Source organism: Acartia tonsa, chromosome 15 (assembly GCF_053477335.1).
Source record: "Acartia tonsa isolate MP-2025a chromosome 15, ASM5347733v1, whole genome shotgun sequence".
In the NCBI taxonomy this organism is placed as follows: Eukaryota; Metazoa; Arthropoda; class Copepoda; order Calanoida; family Acartiidae; genus Acartia; species Acartia tonsa.
This window is the reverse complement of record NC_137274.1, coordinates 21,399,077-21,416,396: the sequence shown is the minus strand read 5'-3', so window position 1 is coordinate 21,416,396 and position 17,320 is coordinate 21,399,077. Positions and strand designations below refer to the sequence as shown.

Here is a 17,320-nt window from a genome sequence, read left to right as displayed (position 1 = left end):
AACAACATCATCAAGTTTTCTAGATAAGTTTTTTTTTTATTATTATATTATATTAATCTATCTATATACCCTTTAACTTGATTTTTGTCTTCTTTTGCAATAAGTCATGGAACAAAACACCTTTTCTGAAATTGTTAAAAATGGAACTTTTAGGCCTAGGGCTAATTCTAAAAGGATTAGAGAGGGAAGTGATAGCGATATTCAACCTCCTAGTGACATTGTTGAAAGAGCTATGATAAATTGGCAAAATGTAACATCTACCATGGAATGTTTAGAAAAAAAAGCAGAAAATATGGGGTCTGACCAAGTAACAGCGAAAAGTTTAGTTAGCAAACTGTCGCCTATTTTGAATGATACAGCAGAACTGCTTATGCTTCTAGCTAGAAAGGTTGGGGGGCTAGAAAAAGCAGCTGACTCTACTAAGGCAACCTTGTCACCTCCATCCTTGATTAAGAACCACTTGTTCTCATAATGCTTTTCAACAAAAAGCCTTTTAAAGTTTTGTTATCGTTCTAAATCTAATAGATATATCCTACAAAAAATTTACATCTGTCATTTTATAAAATAATTAAAAATAAAATTTTAATATTTTTCCAAATATAAAAGGATTAGAATTTCTTTCTTTGTTTAAAGAAAAAGGCTTTTTTCAAGACTTTTTGGGCTTTAGATAAAAGCATATGTAGTGTTAAACTTTTTTTGATTGATTGAAAGAATTTTTAAGCCATAAAATTATAATTTCTAGTTGTTTATTTGTAGATAATTGGCATGTATGTAGCCTTAATGATATTTGCTTCTGAAATGTTTACAAACGATTCCTCTGATTGCATATTAGCATATTTCTGTTTATTTTCTTGACATTGTATATATTCTATATTTTACTAAAAACCAGCGGCTATGCCCCTAGAGGTATCTAGGGGCACTTGAGGAGGGAGGAGTTTAATTTGATAACACAATTTCTTATTTTAGATGATTGGTTCAGTGGTTTGCGAAGTCCTTCGGTGCAGATAAACAGACAAACAAACAAACCAACAAACATCCTGTTACTTTTTTTTAAGGATGTGAACCTTGTTTTCTAATAATTATTATCCTTTTTTATGATGTTTGTATAATGTGCGCAACTAACTTTTGAGAAAAAAATACAATTATTTCAATAACTCTTTTATAATAATTAGTTGGCACTATAATCATATTTTAGGCATTTCTCCTTGGACACTTTTCCAATGATAACAATAAACACCAGCACCTGAAAACTTGGGTACTATAACTGGAGGCAGTTGGACAAAGTGACATAAATATCAGCCATTAGACGTCATAAAAATAGGGGATTATTTATCTTTTTTAAGGGGTTTTACTTTCCCACTTCTCCTCTCACCTCATTTATTTTTATGACGTCACATGGCTGATTTTGAGTCACTTTATCCTACTACAACTGGATTAACAACTCACGAAAACTGAGGGTAGCCAAATGTCTCCTTTTCTGTCCAAACACCCGGGGTATTAGATTAAGTAACACCCATCAGACAACCAACCCTTTGATTGCACGGCCTTTGGCTGGTAGTCCTTAGTTTGTATAGTAATGAGTTGGGTCTATTTTCGGCAATATAACTATAAATCTTGCGCACCTGACATAGCAGCAGTAGAAACCATTTTTAACCCTTACAGATCGAGGGGGGGCTCCAAGAGCCCCCCCTCTAGTTTTTTCAATCTCATTTTTTTTTGTAGGTAAGATGAAGAGCTGTGACTTCATGACTTTTTAAGTTTAGTAATTATACGTCGGCAAGAGTTGATTTTATTAGGATATCTGGTCTGTGTCGGTCGTGGTGTCCGGTCAAAGTCGGTTGGGTAGCACCAAAATTAGAAAAAATTCTAAACAAATCTTAATTTCTACATTATGACTTTTGTGTATAAGGTAGAAACCTAAAATTTTTTGATGAATACTTAGATATCAATGACCTTCTGAGAAAAGTGGTGTTATGACCGTTTGACCACTTCCTGACCGACTGTATGACCGATTTTTGTCCGGCTTTTACTACAGACATATATCATGAATATCGTGTCTTCTATTACAGCTAGAGACCTATAAAGTTTTTGGTAAATCCTTGAGCAAAAATAAACAGATAAAAATATTAATTAGCGCCGCCAACCGCCGTTTTACCGCCGTAACCGCCGAAAATGGCGGTTTCCGTTATTTGCCGTTTTTCGGCGATGTTCATAAAAAGTAATTTTTTTGTTATGAAAAATAATAGTTCGTCCTAAAATTTGAACATCCTAGCTGCAAAATTGGCCGCTCTACAGCTGTTTTTAAATTTAGCGGCTGGCCGCTAAAAAGCAGCTAAGGAGCGGTCTAACCGCTATGACTAGAAAAAGTAATTTTCTCTAAAAATACACATGAACCACCAGAAAAACCAGAAAAAAAATTTACGTCTTTATCTGTAACAGGAGCTGAGATAGAGGGGGGGCTCTTATAGCCCCCCCCCCCCCCACGATGTGATAAGGTGGGAATTGGGGCCCGATCTGTAAGGGTTAACATCTTTTGTTATGTTGCGTTAAGAGTATGTGCCCAAAGTCTTAAAAGTTGGCCCAAAAAAATCTGGAACCGTTGCATTCTTATATCCATAGACAAACATCAATTCAACTTTTTCTTTGAGATGGTTGTTGAAACTTTTTACAACGTTATTTGCTACTTGGGTTCTGTGTTCAAATGTTGTATATTTATAATGCCATTATTTAATACTAGCGTCTACCCCCCCCCCCCCCTAGAGGCTTCTAGTGGCGCTTTATTTTATGTTGCTTTAAAGTCTCTGAGTAAAAAAATTAGATTTTTTGGGATTTCTCTTGGGTGGGTGGTGGTACCTTTCCCCAAAATAATTATAAACCTTCCCGGGACTTATGAGAAGATACTCTTTTAAGGAGAACCCGATCGGTTCAGCAGTTAGCGAGATCCTCCGGTACAAACAAACAGAGACACAGACAGACAAACATCATGTTACTTTATTATAAGGATTTATATAATCCTATGCATTACACAATGGTCAGGACAACTCTATTGACTAATTGAACGCCCCCCTCCGACCCATTAAGGTGCGGTAAGGGGCCCGACTGTTAAGGGTTAATATTTTTACAAGCACTAAAAAGTTTTAAAATTTCAATGAAGATGTAATTTTTCAAGAGAAAAAATCTTCAAACTGAAAACATTAAAAAAAAAAATTCTCCAAAAAACATCCAATAATGTTTTGCTAATTTTTCTATTGCTCCATGTAAAAATGTTGCAGCTTCTCTGTTGTGTGTGAAGGTTAGTTATAATTGTGTAACAAATTAGCATTACAGACTGACAGAAATACAGACAGATGCATTTTATGAAAATAAATCAGCAATTATAGTGTCATATATTTATGTTGTGATGTCATATATTTAAGTTTGCAGACATATGTTAGTTGTTACTCTTAATTACTCTTTAATTGCTCTCAGAAAGAATAAAGAGAAAATATATTTAAGTCAGTTGATATTGAGAGTCCTAACACAGAACATTATCTGGTTTGGGTTCGAGTCTTTATTAAGACCAATACAGCTATTCACAGACATCCTACTATTTTAGATAGTTTGTATAGGCAGATATTCTACCCCTTCAAAGTGCATAGTTAATTAATACATTGTATTAATTAAACAGACAGTCATCCTGTTGATTGGTGTCCTGATATACAGACAGACATCCTGCTACTTCAGAACTATCCAGCTTTGAATAATCAGTAGTTTTGACTTATTAACATATTTAATCATTTCTAAATATAGTATCAATATATAATCTTATTTACTCAAAAACTGCATTTAATCCAATATAATAAATACTTAAAAATCTGTTTGCATTTTGAATTGAACATTAAGTCTACTCTATCATTAACTTATGTAAGTCTGTCTATATCACATTTGGCGCAGTCTTATTGTGCTACGTGTTATTTAGACCTACTGCTGAGTTAAGGGTGGGGGAAGTGGTGTTTAATTTGGAGTCAATCACTTTTTTGAGATATTTTTTTATCTCGGATTTTTCACAGTTTTGTTTTATTCTTTTATATTTTTAACTTGATTTATATTTCAGGTTTCTGTGGAATTTCATTCTTTAACTCTTCTGATCTAAATTTCACGGCGGATCTAGTTCTAGTGCTCGGATATGGCTGATGGTGAAAAAGGAGAGCGGGGTAAAAATGAAGGCAAGCGTGGACGGCCGCCTAAACGTCCTCGGGAGAATGACAGTCAGGATGATGATGGAACTCCCGAAAATTGGGAGGAGGAGGATGCTGCGGCTGAGGATGCTGGTGCAGGTGCCAATGCGAATGTGGAGTTGGCGTTGGGCGAGGTGGAGAATGACGTTGTGCCTGAAAGCATAAAAAAATATGTTAGGGCAATGTTGCAGGAGCATACGACTGTCAAAGGTCAGGTGGATAAGTTAACGGCGGCGAATAAACGGCTGGAGAATAAGGTGAAAGAGTTTAAGAACTCTGATGAGCATAAGAAGTTAGGTTATGATGTTGATTTGGCTACTATTAAGAAAAAGGTGGCGCAATTGCCAGTGGATGGGGATATTAGCGGTTTTTTGTATGAGACAAGTATGGGGGCTAGTGTATCTGCAGTCAAAGCGACGGGAGATGATTCGTTTAATACATCTTTCATTAATCGTTTGAGTGTGGAGGCTAAATTGGATTCTACAAATTTTGAGGCTAAAAGAGTGAAAAGTGCTCCTGGACATTTGAAGTTTTCGCAGATTGAGTTTTTAGGTCCTGTTGGGAATGGAAATTGGATGAATGTTCGTGAGAGTTGTCTGACTGAATATGAGAATCAATTGTTGGATATATTTCCTTTAATTGAGGAAAGGGCTGAAGTGCTTAAGGCCTATAAAAAGGTGGCCGGCGGTAGTGTAAGCCAACAGACTGTAGAGGAGCAGTTTAAGGAGTTTTGTCTTGTAAGAGGAGTCAAGTGGGATAGTGATTTTGTGCGGGATGCTCCATTTTGGGATGGAAACATTGATTTTGAGGATTATTTCTTATCCTTATGGAGGGTTGCTAGGTTCGCAAAGTTGGAGGATCCTATGCTTTTCAAGGACGTCCTGTACAATAGGATTTTTGAGTGCAAAGGGAAGAAGATGGGGAGGCTTATTACGCCGGAGGCTAATGCTTCCTTAAGTGCTTTAGGTTATTACCTGTTGATAAGAAGGTTGGTGATACCCTTTGCTGATACAGAGTCGGCTACCGAATTCTTTTACGCCCTGAAACAAAAGAGTGGTCAGAATGTGGATGTGTTTTTCAATGCTAAGTTGCGGCTGTTTAGGCTTATGCATCCTGGTCAAATTTCTAGACAATCTTGGCGTGATTTTTACAATAATGTGGCTAAGAATTTGCTGTTTTCTGATTTAGCTAGAGATATGGCTAATTTCATTGAATCTATGCATTACCTGGAAGATTACAGTGCTTTCTTGACTTATTTGATTCGCAGAGGTCAGCATTATATAAGCTGGGCTCGTTCTGGACACGTGTCACCTGAAAATGTAACGTCCTGTTATTCTCAGGCTATGGAAGGGTTGAGGCTAGAGGATTCTAGGGAGGTAAAAGCTGGGCCTGTAATCAGTGAAGTGCATGTATCTGATATGGAGGGCAGGACAGAGATTGGCGATAATAATGCGTGGATTGAAGGGGATGATGATATTCCTTGGGATCAGGTTGAGAACGTGATTGGGGCTCTGAATTCGAAGGCTAAAACTATGATTTGTTGGTATTGTGGGAAAAAAGGTCATGTAGTGGCTAGTTGCTGGCAGAAGAGAGACGGCAAGCCGCCAGCTCCTGATTCTCGCATAGGAAAGACCAAAGCTAAGTTTTTCTCAGCCGGTAGCGAAAAGAAAGAGGGTCCTGGAGTGCCTAATAATAGGGTAATACCTGAGCAGTTTCTGAAGAAGACAGTCAATCAGGTGGGGCCTGTTGTGGATTCTGAAAAGAGCAGAGATGAGAAACAGTATGAGGCTATGATTGCTGACATAGCCAGAAACAATTTTCAGCAGTATCCTATGTAATGGATATGATTGATTCGATGTATAAATCTCATTTTAGGATGAAATTTATAGATCGTTCTTTTATTCATATTCATTATATAGGCTATAGTACTGTAAATAGTTAATTTTGCTGTTGTGTATTCACATTATTGCTTTCAACTTTATAAAGTATTACTGTCTTGTTTATTCTTCAGTCAAGGTGTGATCGTGTTAATGAAAACATTATATATATATTTATATATATATATATATCTACTATATATTATATTTTGATAGGTACCTATGCAAGGTTGAATACTTCGAGAGGTACTTACTTGTATAAGAAAAGGCTTGGAGTGTAGCTGTGTGATGCTGGTAGTCTGGGAGATGTACAGGATTTCATAAATTGAACAGTATGTTGGCGGCTGGTGATAGATGGGGGGCTGACTGCTGTGTAGTGGAATGATGTATATCTAAAATATATGGATATATTAATTAATTATAATGACTAGTGTTTTCAAGAGATTGTGAAGTTTTTGAAGATAACGAAAATGCCTATTTGTGCGGATTTAGAATTTCTTGTGCCTGGGGCTGATATTCCGGTGAAGGAGTTAGGAATTATTGATACAGGAAATAATTTTAATTCTTTGATATCTAGAGAAATTCTTGATAAACATGGAATTGAGTTTTGTCCTGCTAAATTATCAGCATATTCAGTAGATTTAAAGAAAGTTAATATTATTGGATATGTTGAGTTGAAATTTAGATTTGCTGGAACTCAAGCTGTGTTTACGGAGATATTTTATGTACCTGAGGTGACGAGTAGGTTGGTAAATCTTGGATCTGATTTCCTGAAAAAGAATAAAATTAATATTTGTTTGGATGAAGATAAGTTTGAATTTTGTGGGGAATCTGTTCCTATTAATTCCTGTTTACAGAAACAGGTGGTGGCGGAGATACAGAAAATTCCTATTTTGTCCGGACGAATGAATTCTGAAATTCCATCTAAACCTACCTTGCCAGGGATAAAGGAGGGGGGTGGGTTTGGAGAGTTATATTCAACGAAGTATAATGTGAAGTTGCTGGATAAAACTATTTTTTATCCTGGAGGATCTACCGCTGTGGTGCATGTGACTGGATTAAAGAATGATGGGCTTTGGTACGTGTCCCCTAATTCTTCTAAGATGACAAGTGGCAATGGGATTATGATTATTGAGGGGGTGTATCAGCCACGGAAAGATGGGTCCTGTGTGGTTAATGTGGTTAATGCGTCAATAAAACCTATTACCTTGCTGAGAAATGTGAAGATGGGGCATTGTTTCATCATGGATAATCAAGATGTTACCTGTAATAAAACAATTAATGAATTGGATAAGCCAGAAAAGTTGTCGGGGCAAAAAATGCATGAACGGGTACAGTTTATTATTCAAAAATTGAAGTTAGATGAAAACCAGATGATTAAGGAAAATCCAGAATTGAAACCCAGGATTATTAAAATTTGTTTGGAAAATTTTGATATCTTTTCAATGAATGATTCAGATATTGGTGATTGTAGATTAATGACATATAATAAAGAATTGTTACCTGGAGCTAAACCTGTGAAGGCCAGAAATATTCCTTTGAATCCAGAGTACGATGCTAAATTGAAGGAACAGTTAACCAAATGGCTGGATGCTGGCATTATTGAGGAGGGTTTCTCGGATTGGTCTAGTCCTATTTTTGCTGTGAAAAAGAAGGCTACACCTGGAGCAGAGGCTAAGTTGAGGTTTGTCATCGATTTCCGTAACCTGAACAACGTGACTAAGCGGGTGGCGTGGCCGCTGCCACTGATCTCGGATAATCTGACGAAGCTGGGTTCTGGCAAGGTGTTCAGTACTCTTGATTTGACAGCTGCCTACCATTCGATGACTATGGATGAAGACTCTAAACCGTTGACAGCTTTTAGTGCAGCAAACAGGATGTATTTGTTTAACAGGTTGCCATTTGGGTTGTGTAATGCACCCAGCCTGTTCTGTGCTCTGATGGATAAGGTGCTGTCTATCCTGCCAGGTATGTATGGATTCTGTATCAGCTACTTGGACGATCTGATCGTGTTTTCATCAAGTCCAGAGGAACATGTAGAGCATCTGCAGGCACTGTTTCAAGTTCTTAGGCAGGTCAACCTGAAATTGAATTTAGATAAGTGTGATTTATTGACTAGAGAATGCCATTATTTGGGGCATATTATTAGTGCCGATGGATTGAAAATGAATCCTGCATATTTGGAACGGATTAAGGATTGGGGCAAGCCTAGAACAGGGAAGGAGTTGCAGAAATTTTTGGGATTTACTAATTATTACAGAGGATATTTTGCTGATTATGCCAAGAGGTCGTGCATGTTGGATAGTCACAGGAATGACACTATAATAAAGTGGACAGAAGAATTGAACAGAGTATGGACTGAATTTATGGAAATGTTCAAGACTGAAATGTGTAAAGGCTATCCTCAATGGGATAATCCTAATCTTTTTATCGTGGATGTAGATTATAGTTCTCAGTATTTTGCAGGGATTATTTCGCAAGAACAGGATGGTGTAGAGAGAGTGTTTGGTGTCTGTAGTAAAAGTGTAATGCTGCAGAACAAAATTATCCTTCCTATAAAGGAGAATTAGGTGCATTAGTATATGCATTAAAGAATTTTTTACACTTTTGTAGGTTTCGTGAATTTTTGGTTCGGACAGACAGTATTTCACTAGTGCATTATAAACGTTGGGCTAAAGGATCAATAAACGGTGTCACCTATCGATGGATAACTTTCTTGCAAAGTTTTGACTTTACAGTTATCCATCGACAGGGGACTAAGCATGTGAATGTAGATTATTTGTCGAGAACTGAGTTAGATTGTAAGGACCATCGACTGAAGAATTGTCAGGAGTGTAGAGAGACAGATAATAAAATTTTGGATCCTTACCTGGATGATTCACCATTTCTGGATCAAATCTATTCTATTATGCAGGTACATTCTGCAGAGGATGAGGCGGATGTTGAGTTTGTCTGGCAAAGTAGTCTTCAGCAGGACGAGATCCTAAATGAAATAAGGTTATGGATATTGGAAAGGAGACAGTTGTCGTCTTATGAGAGGGCGGAGCTATCGGGCAGAAAAGAACTATTGTACAATCTTATTGGCCATATGTATGTGCTAGAGGGGGTTGTAATTTTCAGACAGCCTTTGGCCGAAGGGGGTTTTGTCGAGAGGCCTGTAGTGCCTCTTTCTTTATACAATGATATATTTGATTCAGCTCATGGTGGATATGGTTCTGGACATAGAGGTGTGCAGGAGACAATACGTAAGATAAATGAGAGATTTTTTATGCCTGGCGTGAACAAGTTTGTGGAATCGAGAATACGAAGTTGTATTACATGTTTGAAAAAGGCTGGAAGTAATCCTAAACATGTTTCACCTATAACTCATTCTGTTCAAAGTAGTGAAGTTTTTGCTAATATGTCAGTGGATCTAGTTGGACCTTGGACTCCATGTTATCATCAGGGACAGACGGTTAAATTTGTCTTAATCATGGTTTGTCTATTTTCTAGATATGTTTTTACATGTCCGTTGGTTGATGCTAAAACTGAAACAACTGTAAAGGCTATATTGGAAAATTTTGTACCTACCTATGGTTTATTTAGAGCTTTGAGATCGGATAGAGGTACAAATTTTACAAGCAGTGTGTTTAAAGGCGTGATGAAAGGATTGGGGGTGGATACTGTCCTAATTCCCCCCAGGAATCCAAATTCGAATCCTGTAGAGAGGCAAAATCAAAGTTTGTATGCTGCTTTGAAAGTAGATGAAAATCATGGAACAAAGGACTGGGCTAAAAAATTACCTTTGGCTACGTTGGTGATTAACTGCTCCAAGAGTACTAGAACTGGATATTCTCCATTTTTTCTAGTTTTTGGTCGGCAGCCACGTATTCCCCTCGATTTTCTATCACCAGTCCCGTCTGTTGAATCTTCATCCTCGCGGTCGTATTTGGAATTTCTGAAAAATATGGAGGATGTAATTAAGAGAATTTCTACAAAATCCAAGTTATATTTAGAGGTTCAAAATAAACACAGAGTACAGAGGGAAGCATTAAGAGTGACAGATGTTTGTTATGCTTTCTTTAATATTGTAAAAACTGACGTGTCCAAGAAATTACAGTCTTTCTATGGAGGGCCTTTTATTGTAGTTAAGAAATTTTCGGATGCATTGTATGAGTTGGCACCTTTTGGGAATAATCCCATCAAGAAAAATCAGGTTGTGGCTAGGGATAAAATTCGAAAAATTCATGCTCGAACGGAAGTTTTAGGGGAGGAGGTTAATTTTAACGTTTTTCCTTTACCTGAAATTTGTCCGTCCGATGAGATATTTTTGGAGGTTGACAATATGCCTGTAGAGAGAGAAACTGTAGAGGAGAGAGAGAGTGAAGATGTTGTGTATTTGTCATCTGAAAATGATGGTTTTGAGTTGGCAGAGGAAAGACAGAGTGACGAGATTCAGGAGAAGGAGAGTGAGGTTGAGGTTGATAATGACAGAGTTTCAGGAGATGGAAATAGAGAAATTATACCTGTAGGTGAAGGAGTAGAGGTGGGAGTGACAGATGAATCTGTGGTGCCTGCTCCTGTAGTTGAGGGTAATTTTGACGAGGTTGAGCTTCCATCGGAACAGTCGTTTTTGACTACGGCGCCGCCGCAATCTTCACCTGAAAGATTAGTTACAATTAAGAAAAGTGGATCACGGGTGGCGAAATATTTATGGGACACTGGGAGGAGGTTAAGATCTCAGGTAGGGGGTCCTGTGGTACATGTTCAGATAGGAACTCGAGGACGGAGAAAGTAGGGAAAGGAGAGCTGATAATAATTATTTTTGAAAAAAAATATTATATAAATACATATAAATATTTAAAAAATATATTATAATAAGAGTTCATGAATTGTTATTTGATTATTTTAATAACAAATATGTGCTGACAAAGCTAGTAGGTAGAAAGTTGTCCTGCAATGAAAGGCTAAATCAGTTGATATTTGCGGGTGAATTGGTGAACAGTTATCAGCTAATAATGTCTGGTCATAATAATAAATTCAAATCAGGTAAATATTTTTTAATTTGGGGATTGTGTTTGATACCCTGTGGGGCTGATATGATACCTGTGCTAGTAAAGGAGTGTGTTGGCGACGGTCCTGAGTTGAGGGCTTCAGAATGTACAGTATTTGGTCAGCATGAGTTTAATGGAACAATCAGCGGTCATCTGTTAAAAAAAGTGGGAGTGAGATTTTTGCCCGGGGTACAATGTCACGTCGACAGAACGGTTCACACCTGGTATTGTGGCAAATATAGCCACCTACATTTAGGGGCACCAGCTGTTGTTAGTAGTGATGAGTTAATTTCTAGTGAAGATTGTAAAAGGATGGAGGAACAGAGGGTGTTAGACATAGATGGACGACGGTTGCCTGTAGCGTTTTATGACCGGTCACTGACTTATTTCATAAATGGTACCATCCTGTATGATGATATGATGACGTATGGGATTGACCCTCAGTGCAGAGGGGATGGTATTTATTTAAATAATACCTTTGTGCCTAATACTTTTCAAGAAGTTCAGATTACAAGTTATTTGAAAAATATACAAATTTCAATGTTACCTGATAACAGTTGTTTTCTTGAGGATCAGTTCATTGGTGCACATTGTCTGGAGTCTGATCTGCGGCTTGGGCTTGATCGAGTGATAGTTCACAATAAATCACAGGAAGATAGACGTTATTTTAGTTATTTTCGGACTGTTGAAATTGTAAATTTAACTTTGTTTACATTTTCTAATATGGCGGATGATGCTAATAATCAGGGTGGCCAAAGTTGGTTGGCGATTTCTCCACAGTTTTCGTTGGGATTGAAACTGGGGAAAAAAGTGGAGTTTTCTGACTTTCTGACTGACTTGCATTACTTTCATACCAACGTTCCTGATGTATTTTTGTGGATTACAACTGCTAAAAAGAATTTTTTTCCTTGGATGCGGAAAAAGGAGGAGGATGGTGCTTTATTATTACAGTTAACCTCTTCATATCATCAGGTGGAAAGGATTTTGCAGGCAGAACAGGGGTGTTGGGAGAATAATTTGTTTCATTCCAACATCAAACAAGTCGGAAATTTGTTGGTACAACATCTAGGGGAGATGGAGCTTGTGTCTGTATGTACAAAAAGATGGTTAAATGTGACTATAGGAGCAAATTTGGCATCCCTGATAAATATAATTTATATAAAAGTATTTCGTTTTGAATGTCGTCTTATATATGAAAAATGTTAAAATATTAAAATATTAAAATGTTAATATTTAATTATTGATTATTATCAGGAAATGGAGACGGAAACGAAAGGCGGTATCAGCGGGCGTCTGGTCGGCGGGAGGAGCGTGAACCGTCTGTTGAGATGTTGGATGCTGGTAGATCTAATCGGCGGCATGTTGTGTATAGAAGAGATGATAGGAGGCAGTATGATGTAGAATCGCCCAGGTATGAGCCTGGATATGATGATGAGGACGATGTTGGCAACGTGAGTCTTGAAGTTGAGCTTGATTCCAGGGATCGTCTGCCTAGTGAACAGAGTGGTTCAGAGGTAGACAGTTGGATTGAGCCTCCAACGGACAAGCCTGGAAAGGTGGCAGATACTGGTTCTGGTGAGGGACGGCGCAGGTTTGGTAAGTTTGTGCCAAATCAGGCTGCTGGGTCGGTCAGGACTAAGGGAGCCAGCAAGGCTTATGATGATGCTGGGGAGGGTACTTCCAGAAGGGGAGCCAGCAAGGCTTATAATGATGCTGGGGAAGGTACTTCCAGAAGGGGCGTGGTCAAGCGGCCTGCTGGGGCAGATTCTCTTGGGCCTAAACAAAAGAGGGAGTTATCAGATTTACGTGCTGAGGTTGAGAGAAATAAGGCTGAACGCAAGAATGACAGACAGGGCTTAGCGCCGCTCAGTGATGAAGATATAGGTAGAATCAGTAATTCTGTTGCTGTGACTCTAAAGCCTATGATTGAGGAAAAAATTCGTGAAGCTGTAAGAGAATCAGTCAAAAGTTTGAACACTGCACAGAAACTTTGGCAGACGGACAGTCATAATCGGGTTAAAGATATGTTGGCCTCGCATAAGAGGGATCTAATGGACTGTATAAGGAAGGTCGATACGGAGATGCAGCAAATGGTGGCTACTACTGCACAGCAAAAGGCTTCTTATATGGTACAGAGTGTACAGACAGCAATGACTGATAATTGGGAAAGTAGTTCAACCAAGTTGGGACAGCAGGTGGGCCAACAGGTGGAAAGTGTTTTGGCAGGACAGGGAACTAAGGTTCAAGAGGCTATTTCTGAGATGGCCAAAAAAGAGGCTGAAGTGCAACGGCACCTGTCTAATATTTTTAGTGAGCTTAGCGAGATCCGGCGCAGAATAAACAATGACTTACCGGCGGCGGCATATTGGCAGTTGCAACAGGCTGGAACTTCTGGTGGTGCTGAGGCTAACAACGGGGTGATGTTGGTTTCGGGAGGTGTTCAGGTCACTGGTGGTGTTGATATGGAGGTGGCAATGCCGGCAGATGGACCAGCGGTTGCTGCAGAGGTGGCTGTTGCGAATGATACCGCCTCAGCGGTAAATGATGCTGTGATGGTTGCTGTAGGAGGGCCCGTAACTGCTGCAGCGGGTAATGCTGTCATGGCGGCAACAGTGGGTGTCTCGGCTGAGGTTGGTGGAGGGGCGCTGAACACTCCTCCTCCAGTGGGTGAAGGAGAGGAAGGACTTGAGGCCGGGGTTAATTTCGATGTAGGTTCACCCAGTGAAGACATTGATCCCAGTTTATTGGATCAGCCTGATGGATGGTGAAACCATGCTTAGCTGGATGGTTTCAGAAGGGGGTAAATGTCATATATTTATGTTGTGATGTCATATATTTAAGTTTGCAGACATATGTTAGTTGTTACTCTTAATTACTCTTTAATTGCTCTCAGAAAGAATAAAGAGAAAATATATTTAAGTCAGTTGATATTGAGAGTCCTAACACAGAACATTATCTGGTTTGGGTTCGAGTCTTTATTAAGACCAATACAGCTATTCACAGACATCCTACTATTTTAGATAGTTTGTATAGGCAGATATTCTACCCCTTCAAAGTGCATAGTTAATTAATACATTGTATTAATTAAACAGACAGTCATCCTGTTGATTGGTGTCCTGATATACAGACAGACATCCTGCTACTTCAGAACTATCCAGCTTTGAATAATCAGTAGTTTTGACTTATTAACATATTTAATCATTTCTAAATATAGTATCAATATATAATCTTATTTACTCAAAAACTGCATTTAATCCAATATAATAAATACTTAAAAATCTGTTTGCATTTTGAATTGAACATTAAGTCTACTCTATCATTAACTTATGTAAGTCTGTCTATATCACAATAGTTGGTAACCCACAAATTGTGACACAGTCAACACAAAAATGATGTAAAGTAGTTAGTTATTTTTTTTGCTTAAGTTATTTGAACAAGGAATCTTATTATAACACACTTTTATACCACACATTTAATGAACAAGAACGATATATTGGCAAAGCCCAATCCCTGCCTGGCAACTACATAGCTACATATTCATATTACATATTGAATTATTAAATTATTTGTTTAAAGTAGCTTTTTTTAGGATTGCGCCTACTTTTTTACTTTGGCTATGTCCACTATCTACATTTAAAGAATAGCCATTTTTAATTGTTTATAGTGTTTTTTTTAAATTTTAATTTTATTTTACAAATCATATACTTTTTCGTGTTCTACTAAGAATGATTATTCAAAAATCGAATACGAATAGCATAATTATATCATACAGAAGCAATTTGTTTAAAGTAGCTTTTTTTAGGATTGCGCCTACTTTTTTACTTTGGCTATGTCCACTATCTACATTTAAAGAATAGCCATTTTTAATTGTTTATAGTGTTTTTTTTTAATTTTAATTTTATTTTACAAATCATATACTTTTTCGTGTTCTACTAAGAATGATTATTCAAAAATCGAATACGAATAGCATAATTATATCATACAGAAAAAAGTTGTCAAAATGTTAAAAAATCATCATGTTCTAAATGGAGGTAATGACTTTCTGGTAAAGAACATTTATAGAGTTGAGATGCTTTCTAATGCGTACCTAACTATCATAGGAATCATCATGCAAAGTTTGAAATCGATATGATAATTATAACATGTAAATTTTGATGATTATATTGTGGTAGCCGGCATCATACGGACAAGCCTTTCCTAGAGTATACCACGCTCTGGGATTCCCGGCAAATGCAGATGTTAAAACTCCACCCATCAACTTTAGATATGCTATCAAAAGTCGGTCATTTTGATAAGCGGTCACCCAACCCATTGTTATGGAATACAATGGCCACCTGGGCATGGGGAGGGGATTACCCCCCTCCCCCTTTCTGCAGCCGGACCTTCCCTTTTCTCTGCCATCACCTGCCTACCCCAAGGAGGCAGCCTTCCCTCCTACCTTTGCGCCTGTGGACACAGCCCCAGCTCAAAGGAACCCCTCACCAGCTACCCCTCATAATCTATTATTATACTTCTATTTGCTATATAAACTTGTATATCTATTGTAATGAATCAGTTCAAAATATATCCTTTAATCAGTAACTCCTTGTAGTTATTTATTGGTAGAATCTTTAAGGCTAGGGGCTCGTTTGAATCAAACTCGCTCAGTAGGGTTGAACTGCTTCACCCCTACCACAATATCATACAAAAATGTTGTCAAAAAAAGCTAAAAATTAGGTATATTATGGACGTACGGACATTCTGGTAATGATTATACAGTTGCTACGCTTTCTAATTCGTACCTTATTCGTTGAATTTTAACAGTAGGTTTTCTTCTATTTCTTGCCCCTGGTGGGGGCTCTAACATTGCTCTAACACTGCGGGGCCAATTGCTTAACCCTGCTGGGCAATTACCTAACCCAACCTATAAAAAACTTCTGTAAAAATACGACAAACAGCCCCTTAAGAGGCGTTGCCACAAAAGGGACTATAACCGACAATTCTAACATGCCTAAATTAACAAAAAGAGCTAACAGTTACGAAAGGACGGACCGACCTTAATTATAGAAAAGATTTGCTTTTAAAAATTTCATATAAATATTTATGATTTAGCGGAAATATCTAAATTAAACTTCTAAGTACTTATTTATTGTTATACTAGAGTTTGCTCTATATAACTATCTCCCTATTGGCTAGTTTTTTATAGGCATTTATATTTCTCAATAAATCTATTTTCCTCACCCGGCATTACTATTTAAAGAAAGTAAATATTTAATAATTTAAATGATTTTAAAAAGATTTTTTAAATTATATTTTTTTCTTTACAATACCATCACCAAAGGGTTAATATGATTACTACAATTTTAGTTTAATATTTGAACACACAAAGTGTCGCCACAATCGAATTCTTTTAAAACAGAGTTTTCTTAAATTTATTATATTATAAATTTAAATTTTCTTTTTCATGATTAGAAATTAAATACTTCAATATAATGTAAATAGCAACATGAAATGAAAAAAATGAATTTATTTTTAATAGAGTAAAATAATGGGTCTTATTGTTCTGGCCAATGGGAGTTTATTATGGATTATTGGAGCACTATAAGTTTTAAACATATATTCCTTGGAAGACTTGAGCTCATTTATAGACATTTATTTCCTATATAGATCTGACATGGATCTTGAAGCAAATAAGCAGGCCGTTTTGTACATGTTAAAAATTGAAAGATTTCATTAAATAAAAGTAATCGCAAATATACTTAGTAAATAATAAGAAAATAAGATTTAAAAGAGTGCTTTTTATAACTCAAGGATTGAAACATACATAATTACAGAAGCAAACAAATCATCTTTTGAAAAACGTACAAAGAAAATCAAAAATCAATTTAAATCTGAATTTGACTGGAAAAATAAAAATAAAAATATTGATATCAATCAACCACTTGTTAAACTATTTAAATTGAAAGCAAAAAAGTCATATCACCGAAAAAGATCTGCTATCCAAAGTTGATAATGAGTAATATCAAAATTTCATAACAATTATAATGTTAAATATTATATAAATTATAATTTTAAATAAAATTAAAACAAGAACATTATTGTCCACATTCACAGCCCCTTTTGGAGCTTTTCCTAAGGGATTTAGAGGCGGAAACAAATGTATTATCAAGATTCATATTATAGCGGCAGTGGTTTCAAATATTCTTAAATATAT

General features: G+C 37.0%; 1 protein-coding gene and 1 long non-coding RNA gene across 5 annotated transcripts; both read right to left on the bottom strand.

Annotated features, from left to right (window-relative positions):
* Positions 1-3,379: 3,379 nt before the first annotated feature.
* On the bottom strand, positions 3,380-5,532 carry LOC145306749 (uncharacterized). Of its 2 annotated transcripts, XR_013875193.1 has the most exons (3): positions 5,444-5,532; positions 5,192-5,257; positions 3,380-4,370 (listed from the first exon to the last, which is right to left on the bottom strand). It is a non-coding gene; the product is annotated as an uncharacterized LOC145306749 (long non-coding RNA). The 2 variants fall into 2 exon arrangements; XR_013875192.1 differs by lacking the exon at positions 5,444-5,532 and having other exon boundaries at positions 5,192-5,329.
* LOC145306748 (uncharacterized) lies at positions 5,444-12,209 on the bottom strand. Of its 3 annotated transcripts, none has more exons than XM_080149041.1 (6): positions 7,598-7,745; positions 7,302-7,358; positions 6,824-6,864; positions 6,349-6,486; positions 5,922-5,972; positions 5,444-5,528 (listed from the first exon to the last, which is right to left on the bottom strand). In XM_080149041.1, the coding sequence occupies exons 1-5, from the start codon at positions 7,692-7,694 to the stop codon at positions 5,946-5,948; spliced, it is 360 nt and encodes a 119-aa protein (XP_080005167.1). In that variant the 5' UTR covers positions 7,695-7,745; the 3' UTR covers positions 5,444-5,528; positions 5,922-5,945. The 3 variants fall into 3 exon arrangements, 1 of the variants encoding a protein (XP_080005167.1); XR_013875191.1 differs by lacking the exons at positions 5,444-5,528; positions 5,922-5,972; positions 7,302-7,358; positions 7,598-7,745 and adding exons at positions 9,877-10,031; positions 10,600-10,734; positions 11,180-11,280; positions 11,675-12,209 and having other exon boundaries at positions 6,409-6,486; XR_013875190.1 differs by lacking the exons at positions 5,444-5,528; positions 5,922-5,972; positions 7,302-7,358; positions 7,598-7,745 and adding exons at positions 9,877-10,031; positions 10,600-10,734; positions 11,180-11,280; positions 11,675-12,209 and having other exon boundaries at positions 6,478-6,864.
* Between the last annotated feature and the right edge of the window lie 5,111 nt (positions 12,210-17,320).